The sequence below is a fragment of the Mus caroli genome, unplaced genomic scaffold (genome assembly GCF_978045245.1).
Source record: "Mus caroli unplaced genomic scaffold, Mus_caroli_1 scaffold_20, whole genome shotgun sequence".
Taxonomy (NCBI): Eukaryota; Metazoa; Chordata; class Mammalia; order Rodentia; family Muridae; genus Mus; species Mus caroli.
Genome location: NW_028227275.1, coordinates 17270739 through 17293317, shown reverse-complemented (window position 1 = coordinate 17293317; position 22579 = coordinate 17270739). Strand labels below are relative to the sequence as shown.

The following is a 22579-nucleotide window of genomic DNA, read 5'->3' as shown; positions in this document are numbered from 1 at the left end:
ATGTTCTTTGGGCCACATGCAAACCAATGGCTGCCAATAGATGGGGGAGCAGGGAGAGCTCTGGAAATTACCATTGTATTCTATTTATCTTCTTGTAGATTACAGGCCAAGGAAAGAGTCTGGTTTTTTTTTGCTTGTTTGTTTGTTTTGTTTGTTTGGGGTTTTTTTGAGACTTGAGATAAAATCAAACATACAAAGAAACTATTATTGGGGTGAGAATTTATTTCATGAAGGTGACACAAACCACATAAATGCTTTTACGTGAGAATAGGAAAATGTGTGTGGGCTGGTACATTAATTTCTCTATTGAAACAGTGACAGAATATGATTCTATTTCTGAAGCCACAGAAGAGCACGCAGCTGCTTGCAGGTGGCGTCTGATGAGGGCCTTGTGGATCTGGTGTCAGTTGTGCTTAGGGCCTAGTTTATTGACAGCTGAGGAACTGAGACACCCTGCCTGTGTGTCCTGGGAGCTTTCAGGACCCAGGTTTTTAGATGGAAACAAATGCCCACGTGCTGTTAGTGAGTGATGTTTCTGGCCAAGGTAGCACTTAGCATAATAGACTGTTTATAGAAAAAAAAAGGGAACAATAACTTTGATTCAAATGATTAAAAGGAGAAACTCTTATCTTGGAACAAGGCACAGCTTATAAGGCGGCGGCAAGTTGAAAAGCCCAGTAGTAATAGGCTTGGTATCAATGTCCCTTGGCTCCACCAGAGCCTTTAGGGAAAACTTTTGCAGGATAGTGGTGAAGAACAGGAACAGCTCCATGCGGGCCAAACCCTCGCCAACACAAGATCGCTTCCCTGGAAGGAGAAAACACCCCGTTAGCTCTCTTCATGGTCAAAGGAGACCTGAAAGCCACTGAAGATGCCCATCAGAACCCTCAGGAGGACAGTAACCGAGCACTTATCCCAATGCTCTAGGGGCCAGAGATGGCCCAGGGATTATGATCCCTGGTTGCTCTTCTAGAGGACCCAGGTTCCTGGCACCAACTTGGTGGCTCACAAACAGCTCTAACTTCAGTTAGAGTGGATCTGACACTCTCTTCTGGCCCCTGAAAGCTCACGTGCACCCATATACATCAAATGAAAAAATTAAAAACTTTTAGAAACAGGCCAAATTTGGAGAAGAAAGATGATGAAGGTTCTCTGATGGACTCTGGCTCTGAGAATCAGAAAATTAATATTAATAATTAATAACAGTTAAATGAAGACATATCTTGGAGTGTTTTGGAAAAGTTGATATTACAAAGGAAAATCAGCAGACAAAATTTGCAACAGTTTCTTCATTGCCAAGCAATAGGTGACATCTGAATTTAATGTTTGTTTTCTTTAAGAATGTGCAATTACCAGCCACACAATAGTTCCTGGATGACTAAGCTGATGTGACTGGTATAGAGACTTGAATGTCTCTAGCGAGACTTGGGACGTTAGAACAGTTCGATCAATTGACTTTGCATCAGTGGGTCACGGTAAAACGTGATTCAGTGACGCTAAGAGTTGCCCAAAACGTGTATATTTACCAAGGGAGAAAGGGACAAAGTAGTCTGTTTTCTTGAAGCAGCCATTTTTATCCAGAAAGTGTCCTGGATCAAACTTCTCTGGGTTGGGAAACTCCTTTTGATCCAACAAGATGGAAGACAGAAACGGGAACACAGCGGTGCCCTGGAACCAAGAGACGAGACCACTGAGGTGCTTGCCACAGTTAGCCTAGAGCTCCCAAGCCACTCAAATGCTCTGAGTAACAGTGGATTTAACAGGGAAATACTCACATATTCCCTGACTGTCTCGGGCTACTGCTGCTACACGCGCACCTACCGGCCTGGCAGTTCTTTGTGGTAAGAGTGACAGTAAGCATTCAAGAATTAGTTGCTGAAAATCTGAGGCTGCAGCTCACCGTGCCCACACACGCGCTTTTTTTGGAGCTTCAGCCTCAAGCTGAAAGACTTAACTTTGGCATGCTTACTTTTTTGTTATTTTTCCTCCTTTCTGGATTCTGATGTAAGTGGAAGGAAATGAGCCGCTGAGCCTCGGGTCTGTACAATGGAACCTCGTTCCCCCCACTTGTAAAATGGCGTAATAAAAAGATCCTCAACTGAGAAAACACAAGCCCGTATATAGGGCATTTTCTTGACTAAGGATTGATTGATGTGGGGGGCCCAGCCCTCTATGGAAGCTCCGCCCTCAGGCAGGTGGTCCTGGGGCAGGTAAGAAAGTCAACTGGATCAGCCAGGAGGAGCAAGCCAGTAGGCAACACTGCTTCGTGGCTTCCGTTTCTGCCTTGAGTTCCTGCCTTAGTTTCCCTCAGTGGACTGTGACCTGGGATATGTAAGCTAACTGTAAATAAACTCTTTCCTCCCAAATTGTTTTTGGTCACAGCGTTATCGAAGCAAGATAAAACAAGCTATCAGAGTGGGAACTGTATGCAAGCTAGCCACAGTAACACGTTTCTCAACACACAAGGACCAAAAATGTCATCCAAATTCAACATGTAAGGAATCGGGCATTTCCCACCGTCCTTACAGGGGTGACGTCCTGTGGCTTCACTGCCGTCTTATCCAGACACAGCGTGTGCCCTGTACTGAGCATGCTGTCAGACCACACAACTCCAGAGAACGTGGCCCGAAACAGCTCAGCTGAGATGCAAGACTACTGCATGCTCTGGACTGCAGTCTTCCTCCTCAGGTTTTCTGCGCTCATAGAAACAATGGTTTAACTATAGAAAGCAAAGACTTTCAGGCTTCCCGCTTCTGTCTTCCTTCAGCCTGCAAGTCTACAGTTAATGTGTCTTTAAATTGTGTTAGAAAGGATGCTTGGGGGCTGCAGAGGTAGCTCGGCAGTTAAGAGCACTGACTGCTCTTCCGGAGGTCCTGAGTTCAAATCCCAGCAACCACCTGGTTGCTCACAACCATCTGTAATGGGATTGGATGCCCTCTTCTGGTGTGTCTGAAGACAGCTATGGTGTGCTTACATATAATAAATAAATACATCTTTTAAAAAAAATCTAAAAAAAAAAAGGTTGGTTTTAAAACTTGCTGTTTGAGTCACCAACTTGAGTGCCATTATGAAATTGTTTAAAGCAGTTTTGGTAGGGTAGGGGTTTTTAATAACTTCTGAAATAGCAGTAAATCTCCTCCTGCTTTTTTGTGCTGAACATTTATGCAAAATGGTGCTCTCAGCATTGACAATTATAAAATCAAAATACCTGTTAACTCTGAAAAACACCAGAGACGCTCTTCCTACCTACAGGACCAAATATCAACTCATATTTCATCCTTCATATAAAACTGAAAACACACCGAGCTCATTAGGATGCAAATTTGGCTGTCTTTAATACAGTGTAAAATTATACGTGTAGCAAAAATTGTTTTAAGTACTTTTATGGATTTATCACCAGAAAATGTTTAATGTATATATATCTATTTGGTAGGCCTAGATGCAAAGGTCAGAGGTTCCCTGGTAGAGAAGGGCTGTGAGTGGGGAGTGATCAAGAAGCTGTAGTCCCGATGATGACATGCTAATGGCATGCTAACGGCATGCTAACAGCGGCCACTGTTTATACAGGAAGCCTTGCATCTGCCCGACCCTGTGAGGAGCTGTTTATAAACCTTGTTTAACTCTCATGCCAATGGAACACAGAGGATGCTTTTTTGGCTCACGTTATATAAACAGGGAAGCTGAGGATCAGAAAGGAGAAATGCTTGCTTGTGGCAAGCAGCACAACTGGAGCCTGGATCAAGCTCTATATGGTCTTGGAGCACCCAGCTTAGCCAAAAGTTTTTCTGCTTTTACTTCGGGTTTCTTTAAACGTTTGTGCAAGAATTGGAAATGACAGTGCGGTGCAAAACTGTACTGTGCAGAAGACGATAAAGCAAAAATGTTTCTCTCTTGTTCTCTTAAATTATTTTTGACATTTACTATAAAAATAACCTGTATTTGCATGATGTAATTGTCATCTCGGAGGCTTACTGCTGAATAAGCTCACCTTTTCTAGCTCTTTCTGAGCTTTGGCTGGCAGGTTCAATTCAACTGTCCTGGCTCAAACTCCTCTCCAAACTGACTGATTCAATTAGGCTTCTCTCAGCTTCTCACTGAATTACTCTGCACAGCTTCAAACTAACTCTGGTGGCAATTTGTTCTAATCTTCTGGCTCCTTCTTATTCTCTGGCTTCAACTGCCTCTGCTGACCTGCACTGAACGCACGAACTCAAGTCCACGACATTCACTACACTGACTCCACAGACCCTACTCCCACTCACTGACATTTGGACTGACCCCCCTTTATCCTCCCAGGGCTGACCTTAAATAGCCTTTCTTCTGAGAGTTGGGTGTATCCTACCTCTGACCCATTCTGTCAAATCTTTCTCTGATTGGTCACTTTGTCTGCCCCTTAATTAGACTCATATTCGGGGGCTGCAGGTGTGTTCTAAAGGCCTGTCTACATTCCAGCCAGATCCCAGACCTAGGTCTTTGGATGCAATCAGAGCAACCATGTTGCTGGATTAAAATTCCTCTACATTTTATCTGTTGGTTTATCCTCCTGCAGCGGTGTGCACGTGGAGGTCAGAGGGCAGTTCTTTCCTTCCACCACGTGGGTTCCAGGATTGAACTCAGGTCACTAATTGGCAGCAAGCACCTTTACCTGCTCAGCCATCCCACTGGCTCCTCCCTCCTTCTTCACAGGCTTCTAGCTTGATATAATCACTGTTACCAGATTATAATTGTCCCCTGGAAGATACTTTATGAAATGAAAACAAGACATGCACAGCCTGGCCCACTGTTTCCACATAGAACCTGTGGTATTAGGTAGCTTGCACAGTATTCTAGTTTATAGGAATAGCAGAATTTTAAATGTCCGTGACTAGTGAGCATCTTTTAAAACAGAACATTTCTAACCCTCAGATATAAATTACGTTCTTTTAGTTTGTGCTTTGAGTCAGAGTCTCAAACTCATTATGTAACTGAGGCTGGCCTTGAACTCCTAATTCTCTTGTCTCCATCTGCCAAAAACTGGGGTTATAAGTGCATGCTTCAACATCTAGCTTTTAAGTATATATGTGTGTGTGTGTGTGTATATATATATTATCTATTATATATAATATAATTATTAATAATTCATTCCATGTCAAAATTGGAATCTATTAGTTTGTTCCAGAAAATATAGTGTTATGTATTACTATCAATACATTTTATATATGTAATACAAACATGTTATTTTATTTGTAGATAAATTTTCCCAGCCTAATACAGAATAAGTCTTTTGATTTATTAAAAATTATAATATATAAGAAATTCTTATTTTGAGGAAAATCTGCACAAAATAAAAGTTCTTAGCAGTGGGGATGCTCTTCTGGAGCTGTGGATGTCTGCAGCTGTGGTCACACAGCCTCCTGCAGAGGTTACCTTTGGTGCTGCTACCAGCAAGAATGCCTGCCATCCCTCAGGCAGGGCTCTGCCAGCTCCACCACAATCTGGACTACACAGTGAGTTCTAGGCCAGCCAAGGCTACATGGTGAAACCCTGTCTTAAGAGTTCTCTTAAACATCCAGTCTATATAGTGTGATAAGTTAAAACATGAATCCTTATAATTTTTATTTTCAGTCTATTCCATTCTGTGGGTTTATTTTATATATTCACTAACCATTCATAACATTCATAAGAACTATACATAAAAATAAATAAAATGTATAACACATTTTTAAAAACCTGTGGATTTGTATTTTACTTACTTATTAGTTACTTATTGCTGAAACAGGGTTTCTCTGTGTAGCCTTGGCTATCCTGGAACTCACTCTGTAGACCAGGCTGGCCTCAAACTCAGAGATCCACCTGCCTCTGCCTCCTAAGTGCTGGGACTAAAGGCATGTGCCACCACTGCCCAGCTCCTATAATTTATTTTAAATATTTTAAAAATTCCATATCAAAATTGGAATCTGGTTCATTTGGTTCCAGAAAAAATATGGTTATTAATATTAATTTATATATTCATAGAAATACATCTTTTACCTATAATATAAACATGTAATTTTATTTGTAGATAACTTATTTTCCTAGCCTAAGACAGAACGTCTTTTGATTTAAAAATTGTATAAGTTAGCATTCTAAACTTGAAAATATCTTTAAAATCTTTCACACTTCCTGCTTACTCCTGAGTTCTTTTACCTTGTAATTTTTTTTTTAATTAATGAAAGGTTTTCTTAGCTGGAATACAGGTGGTGAACACACCTGTATTCTCAGCACACCAGGGATTAAGGTGAAAGAATTGAAAGATGGGGGTCAGTTGAGGCAGTGTAGTGAGGACTTGTTCTATTACAAAGAAAGGAAAGGCCCAGTGACCCTCCTGCCTTTGCACACCACAGTGCAGGGTTACGTGTGGCTTTATATACCCGTGCTGGGATCTGAACTCAGGTCCTTGCGCTTGCATACCAAGTGTTCTCCCTCACCCACCGAGCCCTTGGTTTTTTTTTCTTATGATGTATATCCTGGTTTTAGACGGCTGACCTCAAGGTCCAGTTCCATGTCAGCTGTGTAGACTCACACTTTAGCAGACTAGACAGGCAGGGTGGTTTGAGTTTGGCAGTGTTTATGGCCACATTTGGAATCTTTTCTACACCTTAGGAGCAATGGAACCCCTTAAATGTAAATGCTGAAGGCTCCCTGCAACCCTGGCATGCACAGATTGACTCTGAGGGCAGCAATAACCTAACTGAGTAACCGAACATTGGGATTAAAGGCAACATTTGGCTCAACATCAGAACTGCTGCACCTTCACAGTGAGGCCCTTTTTAAAACCCACCATGAAAAATCAGGTGGGCTTCTTCTAGATTGAAGGCACTGCTCATTTAGTGCATGTGACATGAGGGGTCTGGGAAACTTCAGGTCAGCGTGCCATGTTCTACAAAGTCGAAGACAAGGCCCAGAGGTAACATGAGGTCTGTGGCTCTGCGTTCTCTTGATGACTCTAACCTGTTTCTCTTCCAGCCCCAGAACTGAGAGCCATTGCCTAACCCCAGCAGGTACCATGGTAACCCCTCCCTTCCCAGTCATCTTTGCAAACACATCTAACCTTGGGGATGACGTAGTGTCTGAATTTTGTGTCCTGGACCACAGCATGGGGCAGACTAGAAGGAAGGAGAGTGATGTATCTTTGAATCTCATGCAGCACAGCATCTGTATAGGGCAGCTTCATCTTGTCCTTCATGCTGGGGGGTTGGTGGCGTCCAATCACACGATCAAGTTCTTCATGAACTTTGGCTGCAGAGACACAGTGAGGGTTCCTCACTCAGGCCTATATTCCCAGGAGACCTGGAAATACTTGCAAATAGTGATAGAAAGTGACCTAGAGAAGGCTTTGGTAGGGGGTGAGCGAGGCTGGGGGTGGATGGGTTCAAAGTCCCTTTTTGCTGCAAATCCCAAAGATGTGGCTGTTAGAAACAAAGGTTGGGGCAGGAATGTACAGGACTGCCATTGTGGTTAGGACAAGACCCAGGCAGGCCCAACTGATCATGTGATTCCCGGCAAATCAACCATAGAGGGAAAAATGTTAGATCCTTATTCTGCCGGGCGCATCTTTATCAGCTTCTAGCACTTTCCCATATCTCCCGTGAGAACTGCGTTTTGTTGAGCAGTAAATCCTGACTTCCTACAGCTTGTGCTCTGAGAAATGGCTCGAGATTATCCTTGGAATTTCCATTTAACTTCATGATTAAGACCCACTTGGTGATCCATAAGCAGTTAGTGGCTGCGGTAGGAGGAAGAATTGCCTTCAGTGGTGTAGCTTCTGGTAGGCCACCCATTCTCCTGTTAGAAACCCCTCACCTAGTTCCCTTCAGTAATCCTTCCCCTGTTCCCGGATCAACAGGAGTGGGAAGTGGGAGAAGTGGATAGGATCTATATACATGATATACTTGCATGTAAAATGAATAGGAGCTGTATACATTGTTTACATGCATGTAAAGGCATAACTAAATCCATCACTGTATGTAATTAGTATATGCTAAGAAAAAGAAAAATTCTGTCAGAGCTAAGAATCCCCCGGGAGGGGTTTGGTGCATTTTTAAGGCGTGAAAAAGAAGCCCACAAGATGAAAGAACTCATGTGCAGTCACCCAGCCCGGTGTTGGCAGGTCCTCGAGTGGTTTCAGTATGGAATCCGTTAACATCTTCTGCTCAGTGGCAGCTAAATTTTTGACTCTTTTTCTAACATATGAGGTTTGAGAGCCATACGTTCTACTTTTGAATCTAAATCACAGTCTTTTAGTTCCTAAATGCCTCTCTTCCTTAGCAGCACCACGGGACATAATTCTGTCCCTCAAAGACGAGGCCCTTCCCACAAAGCACAGCAGCCCCCACCTCCTTCTTCACTCAGGGTACCTTGCACCTCTGGATGCTTGACAAGGAGCAGAAGCCCGAATCTCAAGGTGGTGCTGGTTGTCTCCGTGCCTGCTGTAAACAAGTTAGACCCACAGATGGCCAAGTTCTCCAGATTAAAATCAGATTTCAGGTTGTGTTTCTCCTGCAGGTGGGAGAGTTATGGGCTCTGTGAGCTAAAGAGGAGGCAACCATCTCTTCAAATCCCACCATGGATGATCCACTCCTTCCAAGGTCCCTTTAGTGTCCTGTCCTATTGGAATAGAGCCATTAAGTCATGAAGCTGAATTGTCTGGGCTTGAATCTCAGGTTAGCCAGGACACAGAACGGGCAGGAAGCTCTCAGAGCAACACCCCACATACACAAACACTTGGCGAATGATAAGCTCTCGGGCAGTATTTAATGAAAGAGACGAGTTTGATAAGCTCTGTTTGAGCCCGGTGTAGGAAGGTCACTGCATGACTGGCCAGCTTCCTTTTTTTTTCTACCCAGCTGTGTGGCTCTTCTGTAACACCATTGTTAGTAGCCCTTGTTTGCTCTGTAGACCAGACTGGCCTCAAACTCAGATTTAACTGCCTTTCCCTTGTGAGTGCTGAGATTAAAGGTGTGTACCACCACACCTTGATAGTTTTCTTTTGCCCAGAGATTACAGTCCCCTGACATTCATCGGAATGACTAGGCCCTTGTGGTGGACCTCTTTGAAAGGCCTCATTAACTCAGAGAACTCGCTCGGGGCAGTGGCATGCACAGCATTCTCTTCTCAGACATCTCCTTAAGGGAACCTGGCTATACATGCCAGAGCTTATTATTGGGGAAATAATGTGCACTTAGGATAGGGTCAACTGGTGTTTTCTTCTCATTTATGTAGCTGGCTGGTGCACTCTTTTTGTTTTTGTTTTGGCATCCAGGTTTCTCTGTATAGTCTTAGCTGCCCTGGAACTCACAGTATAGGCCAGGCTTGGCCTCTAACTCAGAGATCCACCTGCTTCTGCCTCCCAAGTGCTGGGCTTAAAGGTGTGCACCACCACTGCTCGCTCGGCTTAGCTGGGGGACTCTAAACGTGCACAGTGCTAAGTTCCAGAGTTTGGAGCTCTGTTCAGTAGCGTTACAAGTACCAGTGCTGCGCACCAGCCATTACTGGTATGCCTAACGTTACTTACAGTTTATTTACAGTGTATGTGTGTCAGATCCTTTATCCAGCAATCCATACAGTACCAGGATTATAACAACTACCTTCATATGTGACCACTCTCCTGCATCTTCACGGGGCGGGCGGGGGGGGGGGGGGGGCTAAGTCCTGTACCTCCTCGATCTTGCTGAGGAAACAGTCGATGTAATCCCGAGGGTTGGCAGGGTCCAGAGACTCCTGGTGTTCCTTCACTTTTTCTAGGATGAAGTTTTTAACACCATTAAGCCTTTTTGAGAATTCTCTATGCTTTCCGGGTATGTACTTCATGATCGTCGGCCATAGGTTGTACATCTACAAATGAAAGCGAGCAAACACAGGAAGTGTGGGCAATGCCCTTGTGAGGAGTGGTGTGGCTGGCAGGGAGGGGAGGGGAAGCGGCATGCAAAGAGGGGTGTCCCTCCCATCTATGGTTTGTCCTACCACTGCTCAACCCCAGAGTCAGGGAGTGGAGATGTACTGAGTGGCTGTCAATGGAAGTGACTGGGAAAGCCCTTCTTGGGTCCCTCCCTCCCTTCCCCCTCCCTCCATCCCCCCTTCCTCCTCCCTCCCTCCGTCCCTCCTGTCTTTAGTTTGCAGTGCAGGGCATCAAATCCATGGCCTCACAAACATTAGGCAAGTCTCTATGACTGAGCCACATTCCCAACAGAGCAGTTGTTGGGCCAAGCAGAGGACAAACTTCCCCAGTCGCTGCGCTAAATGTTATTCATATACTCTGCACGCACAAAGGGAAGGATGCTAAGCTCATAGGTCAAGGGAACCCAGAGCCTTTTACTGTGCCCTAGGTTTCTAGGAGGCCAGTGAGGACCGTGCCATACACAGGAAGAACCCAGGTCTTACCTGGATCCATATAGAGTTCAGTTGGTAAAAATTTTTATTTAAAAGATCCATGAGGTTGAGGAATGTCTTGTCATTGTATGGGAATCGTTCGTTGAAAAGGATGGAGCAGATCACATTGCAGGGAGCACAGGCCAGGATGAAGGTGGGGTCGAAGGGCTGAGCTGGGGGTTTGGGGGGAAGAATTTCAACACTGAGATCTGTTGTCTGCAGTGCTAAGGATTGAACGCAGGGCCTTGCCCATGCCAGGCAAGTCTCTTTCACTGAGCTATAGTTTCAGCGCCTTAATGATGGACATTCTAGTCATCCTAAATTAGGATTTCAAGAACTGGCCTCTTTTCATATATATACATCTTGCTTATTCCTCCAAACTTCCTTTATTAGAATGTAAGCATCTTCTAGTCATCTTAATTAACACACATATATTAGCATATACAGTACATATCCTGTTAGTATATTCCATTAATCTTGTAATAGCATGAGGTGCTACTATATGGTCTATATAGAAGTATACTATAATTATAACCCATTCTTAATTGTATGTGTATTATAAGAATGGGAACAATCAATATTATGAGGCATTTATAATATATTGGATACCATACAAATGTTTTTCCTGTATTATTAAAATCTATCTATTGGTTTTGATTTGCAGCCTGTTTATTTATTTATTTATGTTTGTTTTTGCTTTTTTCGAGACAGGGTTTCTCTGTGTAGCCCTGGCTGTCCTGGAACTCACTCTGTAGACCAGGCTGGCCTCAAACTCAGAAATGTGCCTGCTTCTGCCTCCCAAGTGCTGGGATTAAAGGCGTGTGCCACCATGCCCGGCTCCTGATTGTTTTTTTTTTAAATAATGAAAATGCATCTTAGAAAAATGCAGTAATTTGTCCAGACATACATCTAGTCAAGTGCCATGGTTAGAACGCGAAGCCATCTGAGGCGCTGCGGAGCCCTAAGTAACAGCTTTGGGGCTGATGTTCCTGTTCTGCCTGATGTCTTCATAGACTGGGTAGACATTGGGCTAAGGGACCCCTCAGAGGAGGAGCAAGGATTAGGGACAGGCGGTAGGTTTCACCTTCTGTTTTATGTAACTCCTCCACGAGGCACCGGGCTTCCTCCTGCACCCTCTCCTCTAGGCTTCTCTTCCCCATTCCGAAGTTCTTCAGTGTCATGAGGGAGAAGCGTCGCAGGAGTTTCCACCTCTCTCCTTCACTGAAAACAATTCCTGGGCAAAGCGAGAGAACAGCAAGGGTCTTGTATCACAGAGGCCAACTTCCCTATGGCTCCTCTCTTGCCTGGCCTGACTGTGTCTGCCACTGAGGCTACACTGTTACCAATGGCCTCTCCAGGCCTCTCACAGTGCTAAGCATCAGCTGCTCTCCACGACCCCTCCCTCATCCCATTTCTCCTCCCCCTTGCTTCCAAGAGAGTGCCCCCCACCAAGGACTCCCCCTTCCCTGGTGCCTCTGAGTTCCCAGGCCAGGCAGTTCTCTTCTATATATGTGCTGAGGGCTTCAGAACAGCCTCTACATCACAGCTAATTTCTTAGCTCCAGTTAACCGGCATCAAATGTCCCAGGAGCACAAAGGTTTCACTTTAGAAGCTCTGGTACCTTGTCAATCACAGCTGATGCTCCAGCCCACTAATGGCATCTAATTCTGGTGAGCAAATGAATAAACTAAAGATTTGAACGATTGCCACTAACCATGATATACATGTTTAAAGATCAAAGAGGTAGGGAAAATATTGAGTTGATAACTACCAGGAAATATTTCAACAATTAGATTAGTTACATACACATCGTAGCCATCTGTAGCAGTCGTTGTTCACAGGCAACAGAAAGCCAGTTAGAATTTTAGCAGATATTCCATTGAACAAAAATATTATTCACTGAATTGCTACCCTCCGCAAAAATACTTTGGTAAGTTAACCCCCTGTATCAGTGAATGTGACCTGACTTGGACAGGGTCTTTACAGAGATAATCAAGTTAAAATGAGGTCATTGAGCCAGGTAGTAGTGGTGCATGCCTTTAATCCCAGCACTCGGAAGGCAGAGGCAGGCGGATTTCTGAGTTTGAGGCCAGCCTGGTCTACAGAGTGAGTTCCAGGACAGCCAGGGCTATACAGAGAAACCCTGTCTCAAAAAACAAACAAACAAACAAACAAACCAACAACAACAAAAATGAGGTCATTGGATAGTCCCTAACCCAATGTGATTATCCTTATAAAATGGGGACATTTGCATGAGCGCACGCGTGGAAGAAGATCTATTCAGCAAGAGTGAAATCATGCTTGCTACTAGAAAGCTATCCCACTCCTCAGGGCTAGAGAGATCATGGATGCTGGCAGAGAACCTACAACTGGCATTTTCCTCAGTCAACATCATCCCTAACAACAATGTAAACATTTGTGCTTATCCCACAGACAAGTGTAGTCCTCACCCTCATCAAGGAGACTTCTTTGCACCAGACAGAGACCATCCCAGAAAGCCACAACCGATGAAGTACAGAGTTGTGGAGCCCAGTCCCAACTGAGATGCCTACAACACACTCTGAACCTGAAGCTCAGCAATGATTTTGAAAGAGAGGGGGTGAGAGAGTTTTCCGTGAAATTTTTATCTCCAGGAATGTCAGAAAGTTACACCCACAAATTCAGCAACATGGCTAATAAACACAACCATGATGCTAACACGGATGGGGGGCGGGATAGGGGATGGGAGGGGGAGGGGGTATGGGGATCAGGAGGCATTGAGCCTACATAAAGAACTACAGGCAACTAAGGGATGAAAGAACAGAAGAGATATAGAGTCTTCCCCAAAGAAAAAACTCTGGGTTATCCGATATCAAATGGTCAGCCCGGAAAATATATATAAACAAGCAACATTATTCAGACTGAGCAGGTTGTATTTATATGTTTAGGCACACACACACATGCACACACATACACACACACACACATGCACAAACACACACCACAAATGAATGTAACAACAATTAATGAGAAAAGAGCCCATGAATTTGAAAGAGAGTAACGAGAAGTATATGGGAGGCTTTGGAGGGCCGAAGGGAAGGGAGAAATAATGTAATTATGTTATAGTCTCAAAGAAAATGAAAAGACGAATGAACAGAGCCAATGCAAACAACTTGCTTGTCCAAAGGGAGGCTTGGCTGCTGCTTCATTTGGACGAATGTCCTTTGATCTCGAGACAGGATGGATGTCCCAAGGCCCAGTCCCCTTGTACAACCAGCATCCTGTCTGTATTATAGATGTAGTTAGGGATCCGTAATACACTTGGAAAAGAATTTATCTGGGATTCAAAGTTTATAATTTTAAATGACTCGAGAGAGACTCTTAGCTTTTTTTTATTATATAACATTTGATACCTATAAAGCATTGTGTATGTGATGTGTAATACAATAAGATGAATTCTCTGTGACTCTGTACTCAGCTGAGAATGGGAATATGACTGGGATTGTCATGGCTACTCACAGGCTGCTCCCCTCATCCTCCCTTCTCCTTCACCGTCCAGGCTGTTGCTTAGCTCACGGTACCTGCCCATTGTTAGACCTTGTTAGCTGCCTCCACCACTCCCCGCCCAACCCCCACTGTGGGAAGCTACACTCCAAGTACTGCTGCTCTCTAGTCCCAGACCTCTGAGTAAGGGCTCCTGTTTTAAAAGCGTCTCATATTGGCTCTAGCTCAGTCATGTTCACAGAACGAATTAACTTAACCTGACTTGATGTTCGTTCGTCTCAAAGGTGCTGTACGATCTGTTTGTATGATAGAAATCATGTTCTGGTCTTCGTCCTTGTTTTTTGCTTTTTGGAGTTTCTAAATCCCATGGGTTTTCTACGTAGAAGAAGCCTTTCTTTTATTCTAAATATTCTAGATGATGCTCAAGTTTATACTAGTGAACTGATTCATAGTGAGTGAGCCCTGAATAATTCCAAGATGAGGGCTAGCTATGCTGGAAGATCAGTCAAGTAAGTTGAAAAGGTTGGATCACTTGATATTACCCTGAACTTCGGACCTCAAGATGCTGTAAGAGGCTCTGGTTAAGACACATGACCAAAGATTCATGAGCTGGAGCCAGCTCAGTTGGAAACTGCTTACCCCACAAACACATGCAAATACACACACACAAACATACACACACACACAAACACATGCAAACACACACACAAACACATGCAAACACACACACACAAACACATGCAAACACACACACACAAACATACACACACACAAACACATGCAAACACACACACAAACACATGCAAACACACACACACAAACACATGCAAACATACACACAAACACATGCAAACACACACACAAACACACACACAAACACCTGCAAACACATACACACACAAATTCATGCGCACACACACACACAAACACATGCAAACACACACACATATGCATGCGCACACAGCTCCATCAAGCATGCTCCTGTAATGAAATCTCAGGCTACACTTCTGGACATCAAGACTAAAGACTAACGTGAGCCTCCCAGATGTGCTTCACTCTGCATTTGGAATCCTCTAAGATCCTTTGGATATGTCTTCTCAGGATGAAACCCTGCCTAGCACCTTCCTCAATTCTATGAATTACTGTACAAATAATTGAACCTGAAGCAGACATGGGAGCCCCCTAAGTTTTAGCCAGTTGATAAGAGTGCTAGTGATCCGGCACCTCTCAGGGTCTGTTTGGCACTAGTAGTGAGGCCAGTCTTGTTGGGAACGATGCCTGTCACCTATGGCATCTGTAATGACTCTGGGTCACTTGCATTGGAATCCCAACATGGCATTGCAAGCATGTGGTTAGTTGCAATGTACAAACCAGGCATGCAATAAGTTAGTAATCAGATGTCTTTCCCTTAGATACCCAGGTGTCAAGGGAAGTTCACCTGCATTTTGGCTTGAAACATACCATGTCCCTTCTGGCTATCTTCGATGATAGGCAGAGGTCCTCTCCCAAGGAAATCATCACCTTGATTGAGTAGCGCTTCCTTCACCACATCATAGCCATGTAGGACCACGGTAGGCCAGGATCCAAAGTACAGAGTGTAAACAGGCCCATACTCTTTGGCCAGCTGGCAGGAGACAGAAGCAGTTGCGCAAATGATGTTGTGAAATCTCTTTATTGGAAGCTAGTAAGTGAGTTCTGCACAGGGGTTGGCCTTTGCTCCATGAGTCTCATTTTAGGAATTTAACCCTAGGTATCCAGTCTACTTTACTCCTTCATTTGTACATGCAACCTTAGTTAGCAAATTTTCACTAAGCATCTGGACTGCCGCAGACACCGCGGACCCTAGGAGCCATTGTAGAATTTAACATCTACTGTAAGGGAGAAGAAAGAAACAGCCACATTTGGGGCGGGCTATATCCAACATGCATTCTATCCATGGATGAAAATGTCCGTATGTAGCACAGTACATATAGACATGGTGACTGTACAATGACTATACATGGTTGAAAATTTAAAAAACAAAACAGCCAAATAAATATCATCCATCAGCCAAATGATGCACAGTTGGTTCTATGGCAGTGTTAAAGAATGTGGTACTGGGCGATAAAGAAGAGCTTAATAGGACAACACGGGGAAAGATCTAAAAGATAATACCACTTATATTAAATGAAAGATGTATATACACACAGGATGGATTTTTTTTCTCAGTTATAAAGAAGACTGGAGCTACATCATTGCAGGAAAACCAGTGCAACTGGAAATAATATAGTAAGTAAGTTAATTGAGTCAGGGGAAGTTGGGAACCACAACTGTGGCCCTGCCCTACATTTCTATCCCCCCCCAAATTTATAGAAAACTTGTGTGTGTTTATACACACACACACACACACACATATATAAAATATTATATATGTATGATGTGTGTACAAATCTGTGGGGGACCACATATTCCATAGCATATGTGTGGAGGTCAGAGGACAGTCTTGGGTGTCAGTCTTTTGCCTAATCCCTTGTTTGAAGCAGAGTCTCTTTGTTGTTTGCCCCAGTACTGTATCTGCCAGGTTATCTAAACCACAAACTTCTGGGGAGTGTCCTGTCTCCACCTTCCATCTTCTGTAGGAACATGGTAGTTACAGTACACATACCAACTCTGCTCAGCCTTAAATGGTTGCAAGGATCTGAATTCTGGTCCTCACCTTTGTTTGGCGAGAACTTTATCACTAAAACATTCCCTCAGCCCCAACAAACATATAAATGCAAATTTGTGTTTCAATACTTCGTTTAAAGCTTGAGCATGTTTTCTTTCATTGGTGGGTTCTGTATTTTATACAGATACACAAAATCATCTGTATACAGATGACACTAAAGTAAAAGTTAAAACTGTCCAGGGATACAAGGGGGATTAGTGGGTGTGGAGATGGGGGAGAAAGAGGATTGTGAAGTATGGGAGGAGAGTGTTCAAAGCATATTATATCCTTGCATAAACGTGGCCTTCTAGGACCCAGTATAATAAAATTTTTGTTTTATTTGTTTGTTTAGTTCGTTTGGTTTTTGTGGTGGCTTGAATGTGCTTGGCCCATGGGAAGTGGCACTATTAGGAGGTGTGGCCTTGTTGGAATAGGTGTGTCCTTATTGGAGGAAGTGTGTCCCTATGTAGTCAGGCTTTGAAGTCTCCTATGCTTAGGCTCTGTCCAATCCTGAAGCGCGCCCCCTCGTGGCTGCCTGTGGGAGACAGTCTCCTTCTGGCTGCCTTTGGGTTAAGATGGTCATGGTGCCGGAGGAGCACTCTTGGCTCCTCCGGCACCATGACTGCCTGCACGCTGCCATGCTTCTTGCTATGATGATAATAGACTGAACCTCTGAAACTGTAAGCCAGCCCCAATTCAATGTTCACCTTTATAAGAGCTGCCTTGGTCATGGTATCTCTTCAGAGCAATAAAACCCTAATAAGACAGTTTCATTGTTGTTTGTGGTTCTTGTTTCTAAGAGGCTCAAAGGAGTCCCAACTCCTTCACTGTTTTCCGCTGACTCCCTGGGGTTTCTCTTTCCTTCACTCACCACCCCCCCACCCCACCCCACCCCCCGGCTTCCTCTCAAATGGTGAACCATTCCGACATCTTCTATTAGTCCTTTGTATACCCAAAGATGAAATTTGCCCGACCTAGAGAGTACTTCTGTACTTTGGCATCCAGCCTGCCTGGCCTTCCTCTCCTAACCCCTCTTTGAGGTGATGACTCTTCTTTGTAGCTTCCAGAGATAATGGAAGGGATGGAAAGTCTTCATCTGCATTCACCACAGCAGCCCCTCACTCACTTGAACCTGCGCCTGTGTGCACAGCTTTCTGTTTCTGTAAATGACTCTTTATGCCGAGGGCGGGCAATTTCCCAATGTGTGCGCTGGGTTCTAATTTATTCGAGCTATGGTGCAAAGCACAGTCTCTCACGGCAAAGCTCTGAAACGTTGTCAAATCTGCTCTCTTTAGTTTCTTTCCCCCATTCCTTCCTGTAACCTCAACACAAACCCTTAACACTACCACGGGACTGAAAACTTCTTTCCTGAGGCTCCCTTGAATGTTTCACTTCACTGTCCCATTTTATTGGGTGAGCCACTGGTGTTGACATGGTTGAAGCAGTTCATCGAATGTATCCTTCCCTTGGGCTCCAGGACACCCCACTCCTTGGTGGTTACTCTTACCTCGTGGCTCCTCCTGCTCAGTTCTCCTTGAGACGTCTATCTGGCTGACCCCTTTATTGGGGGTGACCTTGAGATTATGCCTCAGTCTACCCATTCCCATATGATCTCATCCAGTTTCATGGCTGTTAGTACACTCCGTCTCCCGAATTTTCAAAATGTAAATCTGGGCTCAGCCCCCAACATTTAAGTTTCATATGTTACACTGCCTGCTCACATACTGACACCAAGCATCAGTAGGTCTTTGAAGCAGCAGCTCTAAGACCGAGCTTTTCGTACACCCTACCCTAATATCAAATAAACAAAAAAGCCTGATCCCATAGTCTCTCCCATCTTATTCTGTAGCAACTGCTCAGCTGGAACTTAGCAACCATTCTTAATTCTTCTTCTTGAACCTATCAACAAGCCTGTGAACAGACCCTGTGGACTCGGACTCCCAGATACAGTCAGATCTAACCACCCCTCCGAACCTCCTCTGTTTTTACACTAACCCAAGACACCACCATCTCCCCTGGATTATTGCTACATGAGTAGCCTGCCTCATTTTAAGCCTGCCTCAATTGACATTTACAATCTACCCCTAACTGCAAGTCCACTGAGCCAAGTGGTTAAAGCATAAGATGTATTATGCCAGACCATCTGAAATCTCTGCTGTCCTGTCTTTTGGAATAGAAGCCAACATTCTTCAGCCCTCAACATATCAGGAGACCCACTCTTCTGAACTTAGCACTTACTGCCCATTCTCTTATTTTATCTCCGCTCACCTCATTGATATGCCTTGACTCTGCTAAGCGCCCTTTGCTACCGAGTATTGGACTTTGTTCATTTTATGTAGAACACACTTTTCTCGTGTTAACTTTATGGCTGTAACTGTCATCTTATTTGGCAGCTTCTTACAAAACTAAGCATGTGACCCAGCAACCACGTGTCCTTGCTATCTCCAAAGAGCAGATAACTTAGGACTACACAAAAACCTACACATGGATGTTTATAGCCATTTCGTATAGTTGCCAAAGGTGAATGAATACACGGGGTGTAATGGTTCAGTCAGAAATGACTGCGAAGCCATGACAGACAAGGAGGGCTGCTTAGATGCTTATTATTAAGAAGAAAACAACGGGGAAAGGATTCGTGTGTGACTCATCTACATGACATTTTAGAAAATGTACAACTATGGGAGACAGTAGAAGAGCCGTGGTTGCCAAGGCAACACAGGGAGTTCTAGGACAGTGAAACTGTTCTGACATTTTAAGGGCAGATACATACCGTTATACATGTGTCCAAGTCCAGAGAATGCACTCGGGCAGCACTCTAATGTAAACTTTTTTTAAAATATTTTTTTATTAGATATTTTCTTTATATACATTTCAAATGGTATCCCGAAAGTCCCCTATACCCTCCCTCCACCCTGCTCCCCTACCCACCCACTCCCGCTTCTTGGCCCTGGCATTCCCCTGTACTGGGGCATATAAAGTTTGCAATACCAAGGGGCCTCTCTTCCCTGTGATGGCCGACTGGGCCATATTCTGCTACATATGCAGCTAGAGATATGAGCTCTGGAGGTACTGGCTAGTTCATATTGTTGTTCCACCTATAGGGTTGCAGACCCCTTCAGCTCCTGGGGTACTTTCTCTAGCTTCTCCATTGGGGGCCCTGTGTTCCATCTTATAGATGACTGTGAGCATCCACTTTTGTATTTGCCAGGTGTAGCCTCCCCCAGTCTGAAGTGGGCTGATGCAGAACTTGTTGCCACTGAGGTGGGGCTATCTGAGGTGCAGCTTTCCGACCTGGCTGCCTTCTTTTGAAGTGTCAACTGCCCTGAGATTCTGCTACCTGCCAAGAGGCTGAACCTGTCTTCCTGAATAAGCAACAGCCTGGCGACCAAGTGCTGACAGCATGGTGACAAAGCACCAAGGATGGACTGGTGGGGGGGATGGGCCTTCCCCCTTTTAAGCCCAGTCTCTTAGTAAACTCACAGGCCTTGATCAGAGAAAATTTTGTCTTGGCTTCATTCTTTTCTCGCTGTCTAGTCTCTCTCTCTCTCTTTCAGCCCCAGCCTGCCTTCCAAGAATACCCGGTTCATGTAGGCTGCAGGCCAGCTTACTACAACTACAGCCAGACACTGGCATAGCCTCATACTAGATAGCGATAACAGGGTCCCTTCAGCAAAATCTTTCTGGCATATGCAATAGTGTCTGGGTTTGGTGGCTGATTATGGGATGGATCCCCGGGTGGGGTAGTCTCTAGATAGTCTAGTCCATCCCTTCGTCTTAGCTCCAAACTCAAGTGTAAACTTTGAGCTCTGCATGATAATGATGCATTGATGCAGTTCCTCAATTATAAAACAACAACAACAACAACAAACAATGTTCCACTGGTGTGGGATGAAAGCAGGTGATTCTGTGCACGGGTAGGCGCAGGGGCAGTCTTTGTATCTAGGGCTCAGTCACACCATAAAACTCACTGATGGAGTAGGCCTAAGAGCATCTTCTACTGAGACGAGACATGGCAGTCCAATTAAGGCAAAGCAATCCAAAGGGCAGGTAACAGAGTCAGAAATAGGCCCTGCTCCTGCTGTTAGGGGTCCCACATGAAGAACAAGCTTTATGTCTGTTATATATGTGTAGGGGACCTAGGTCTGTCCCATGCAGTCTCAATGAGCCCCTAGGGGCCCTGGTTAATTGATTTTGTTAAGTTTTTGTTTTCTTTCTTTCTTTTTTTTTGTTTGTTTTTGTGGTGTTCTTGACCTCTCTGGCTCCTTCAATCCTTCCTCCCGCTCTTTCACAAGATTCTCCAAGCTCTACCTAACGTTTGGCTGTGGGTCTCTGCATGTGTTTCTGTCAGCTGCTGGGTGAAGCCCCTCAAGGTGACAGTTATGTTAGGCTCCTGTCTGCAAGCATAGCAGAATAGTGTTGACAGTGTCAGGGGTTGGCTCTCTCTTATGGTACAGGTCCTACCATAACTTGATATACCAAGGCAGCTTGATATGCCTGGGTGGCCTCCCCTTCTCTGAGGAGAAAGAGAAGAGAGGGTGGAGGGAGGGTAGGGAAGAGGGAGGGACTGGGAGAAGAGGAGGGAGGGAAAGTTGTCATTGGAATGTGAAGTAAAGTAATTAATTAATGAAAAAAATCATCTGCCAATCTCTGGGCGGGGGGTGGGGGGGTGGGGAAGTAAAGTTGGACCAATTTGATCACTCAGCAGGAAAAGGGACCTGACACCAAGTTTGATGACCTGTGTTAGATCCTTGGTGGAAAGAAAGTATCAATGCCTACTAGCTGCCACGTGTGTCTATGGCATGTACTCCCAAGCACATACACATATACATATGCCCACAGACTAAATACATGTAATAAAATAGAGTTTTAAAAGTAAAGTGTAGGGCTGGTGAGATGGCTCAGCAGGTAAGTGCACCCGACTGCTCTTCCAAAGGTCCTTAGTTCAAATCCCAGCAACCACATGGTGGCTCACAACCATCCGTAACGAAATCTGATGCCCTCTTCTGGAGTGTCTGAAGACAGCTACAGTGTACTTACATGTAATAAATAAATAAATCTTAAAAAAAAAAAAAAAAAAAAAGTAAAGTGTAGCTGGGCGGTGGTGGCTCACGCCTTTAAGCCCAACACTCGGGGAGGCAGAGGCAGGCAGATTTCTGAGTTCAAGGCCAGCCTGGTCTACAGAGTGAGTTCCAGGACAGCCAGGGCTATAAAGAGAAACCCTGCCTCGAAAAACAAAACAAAACAAAAAAACAAACAAAACAAAAAAACAAACAAACAAAAACCCAAACAATAACAACAACAACAAAAAACCTACAAACATTCTGATCCCAGAACCTTCTTATTTAGGAGCCAAACTAACATCCCCCGGTAGGCCGAGGCCTCTCACTATCTGCTCTGAAGTGATCCAGCTCTCAAAGGGTGAGAATTATTTACATTTCTGCAATTCCAAAAAGGGCCTACAATGTAAACAGATCTAAGCAGGCAGTGGGATAGCCAGCACCCTGTGTGGTCTGAGCAGGACCAAGAGATGAGTGTCTAACCTGGAAGCAACACCCCCACAAGGATGAGAGCCCCTTACCTTGGAAAGCGATGCAGGGATGTCCTTGAGATCCAATTGCAGTATATTCCCAATAATGGGAAGTGGAGTGGGGCCAGGGGGCAGTCTCCCCCCAGTGCGCATTTTTGTCCACACTGAAAGGAGGCTGAGGCATGTCACCAAAACCAGGAGAGCAAGTGTAGGGAGACCCAGCAGCTCCATGTCAGCCCCGGGATGTTAACTGAAGCTGCCTGTTGTGAGCAAAGCTTAAGCCCCAGTGAGCGGTAGGTGGGCGGTCCCTGCCTGGGCAAAGGCTGCTCAGAGTTTTGGACTTGGGGAAAAAAAACAAAACAGAATGGGGTTGAGTTTGTTTGCTGGAGCCTGAGATCAAGAAGGGCTGCTGCTTTTCCTTGTACTCAGAAAAACCCATAACTTTCTTCTTTTTTTCTGTATGTATATGATGTGTGTGCACACGCTCACAGACGCAT

General features: G+C 44.5%; 1 protein-coding gene across 1 annotated transcript; it reads right to left on the bottom strand.

The window, feature by feature from the left end:
- Nucleotides 1-202: 202 nt before the first annotated feature.
- LOC110285299 (cytochrome P450 2C44) lies at nucleotides 203-22370 on the bottom strand. The gene is made up of 9 exons (XM_021151363.3): nucleotides 22134-22370; nucleotides 15331-15493; nucleotides 11471-11620; nucleotides 10399-10559; nucleotides 9676-9852; nucleotides 8376-8517; nucleotides 7070-7257; nucleotides 1527-1668; nucleotides 203-807 (listed from the first exon to the last, which is right to left on the bottom strand). The coding sequence occupies exons 1-9, from the start codon at nucleotides 22311-22313 to the stop codon at nucleotides 626-628; spliced, it is 1485 nt and encodes a 494-aa protein (XP_021007022.1). The 5' UTR covers nucleotides 22314-22370; the 3' UTR covers nucleotides 203-625.
- Nucleotides 22371-22579: the final 209 nt, after the last annotated feature.

Coding starts and splice junctions, on each gene's coding strand:
- LOC110285299 (XM_021151363.3), bottom strand. CDS start 22,313: ATGGAGCTGCTGGGTCTCCCTACACTTGCTCTCCTGGTTTTGGTGACA. Junction 10,560..11,470: donor GGAGTTACATAAAACAGAAG/GTGAAACCTACC, acceptor CCAAACCCCCAG/CTCAGCCCTTCGACCCCACC. Junction 9,853..10,398: donor TGAACTCTATATGGATCCAG/GTAAGACCTGGG, acceptor TTTCATTTGTAG/ATGTACAACCTATGGCCGAC.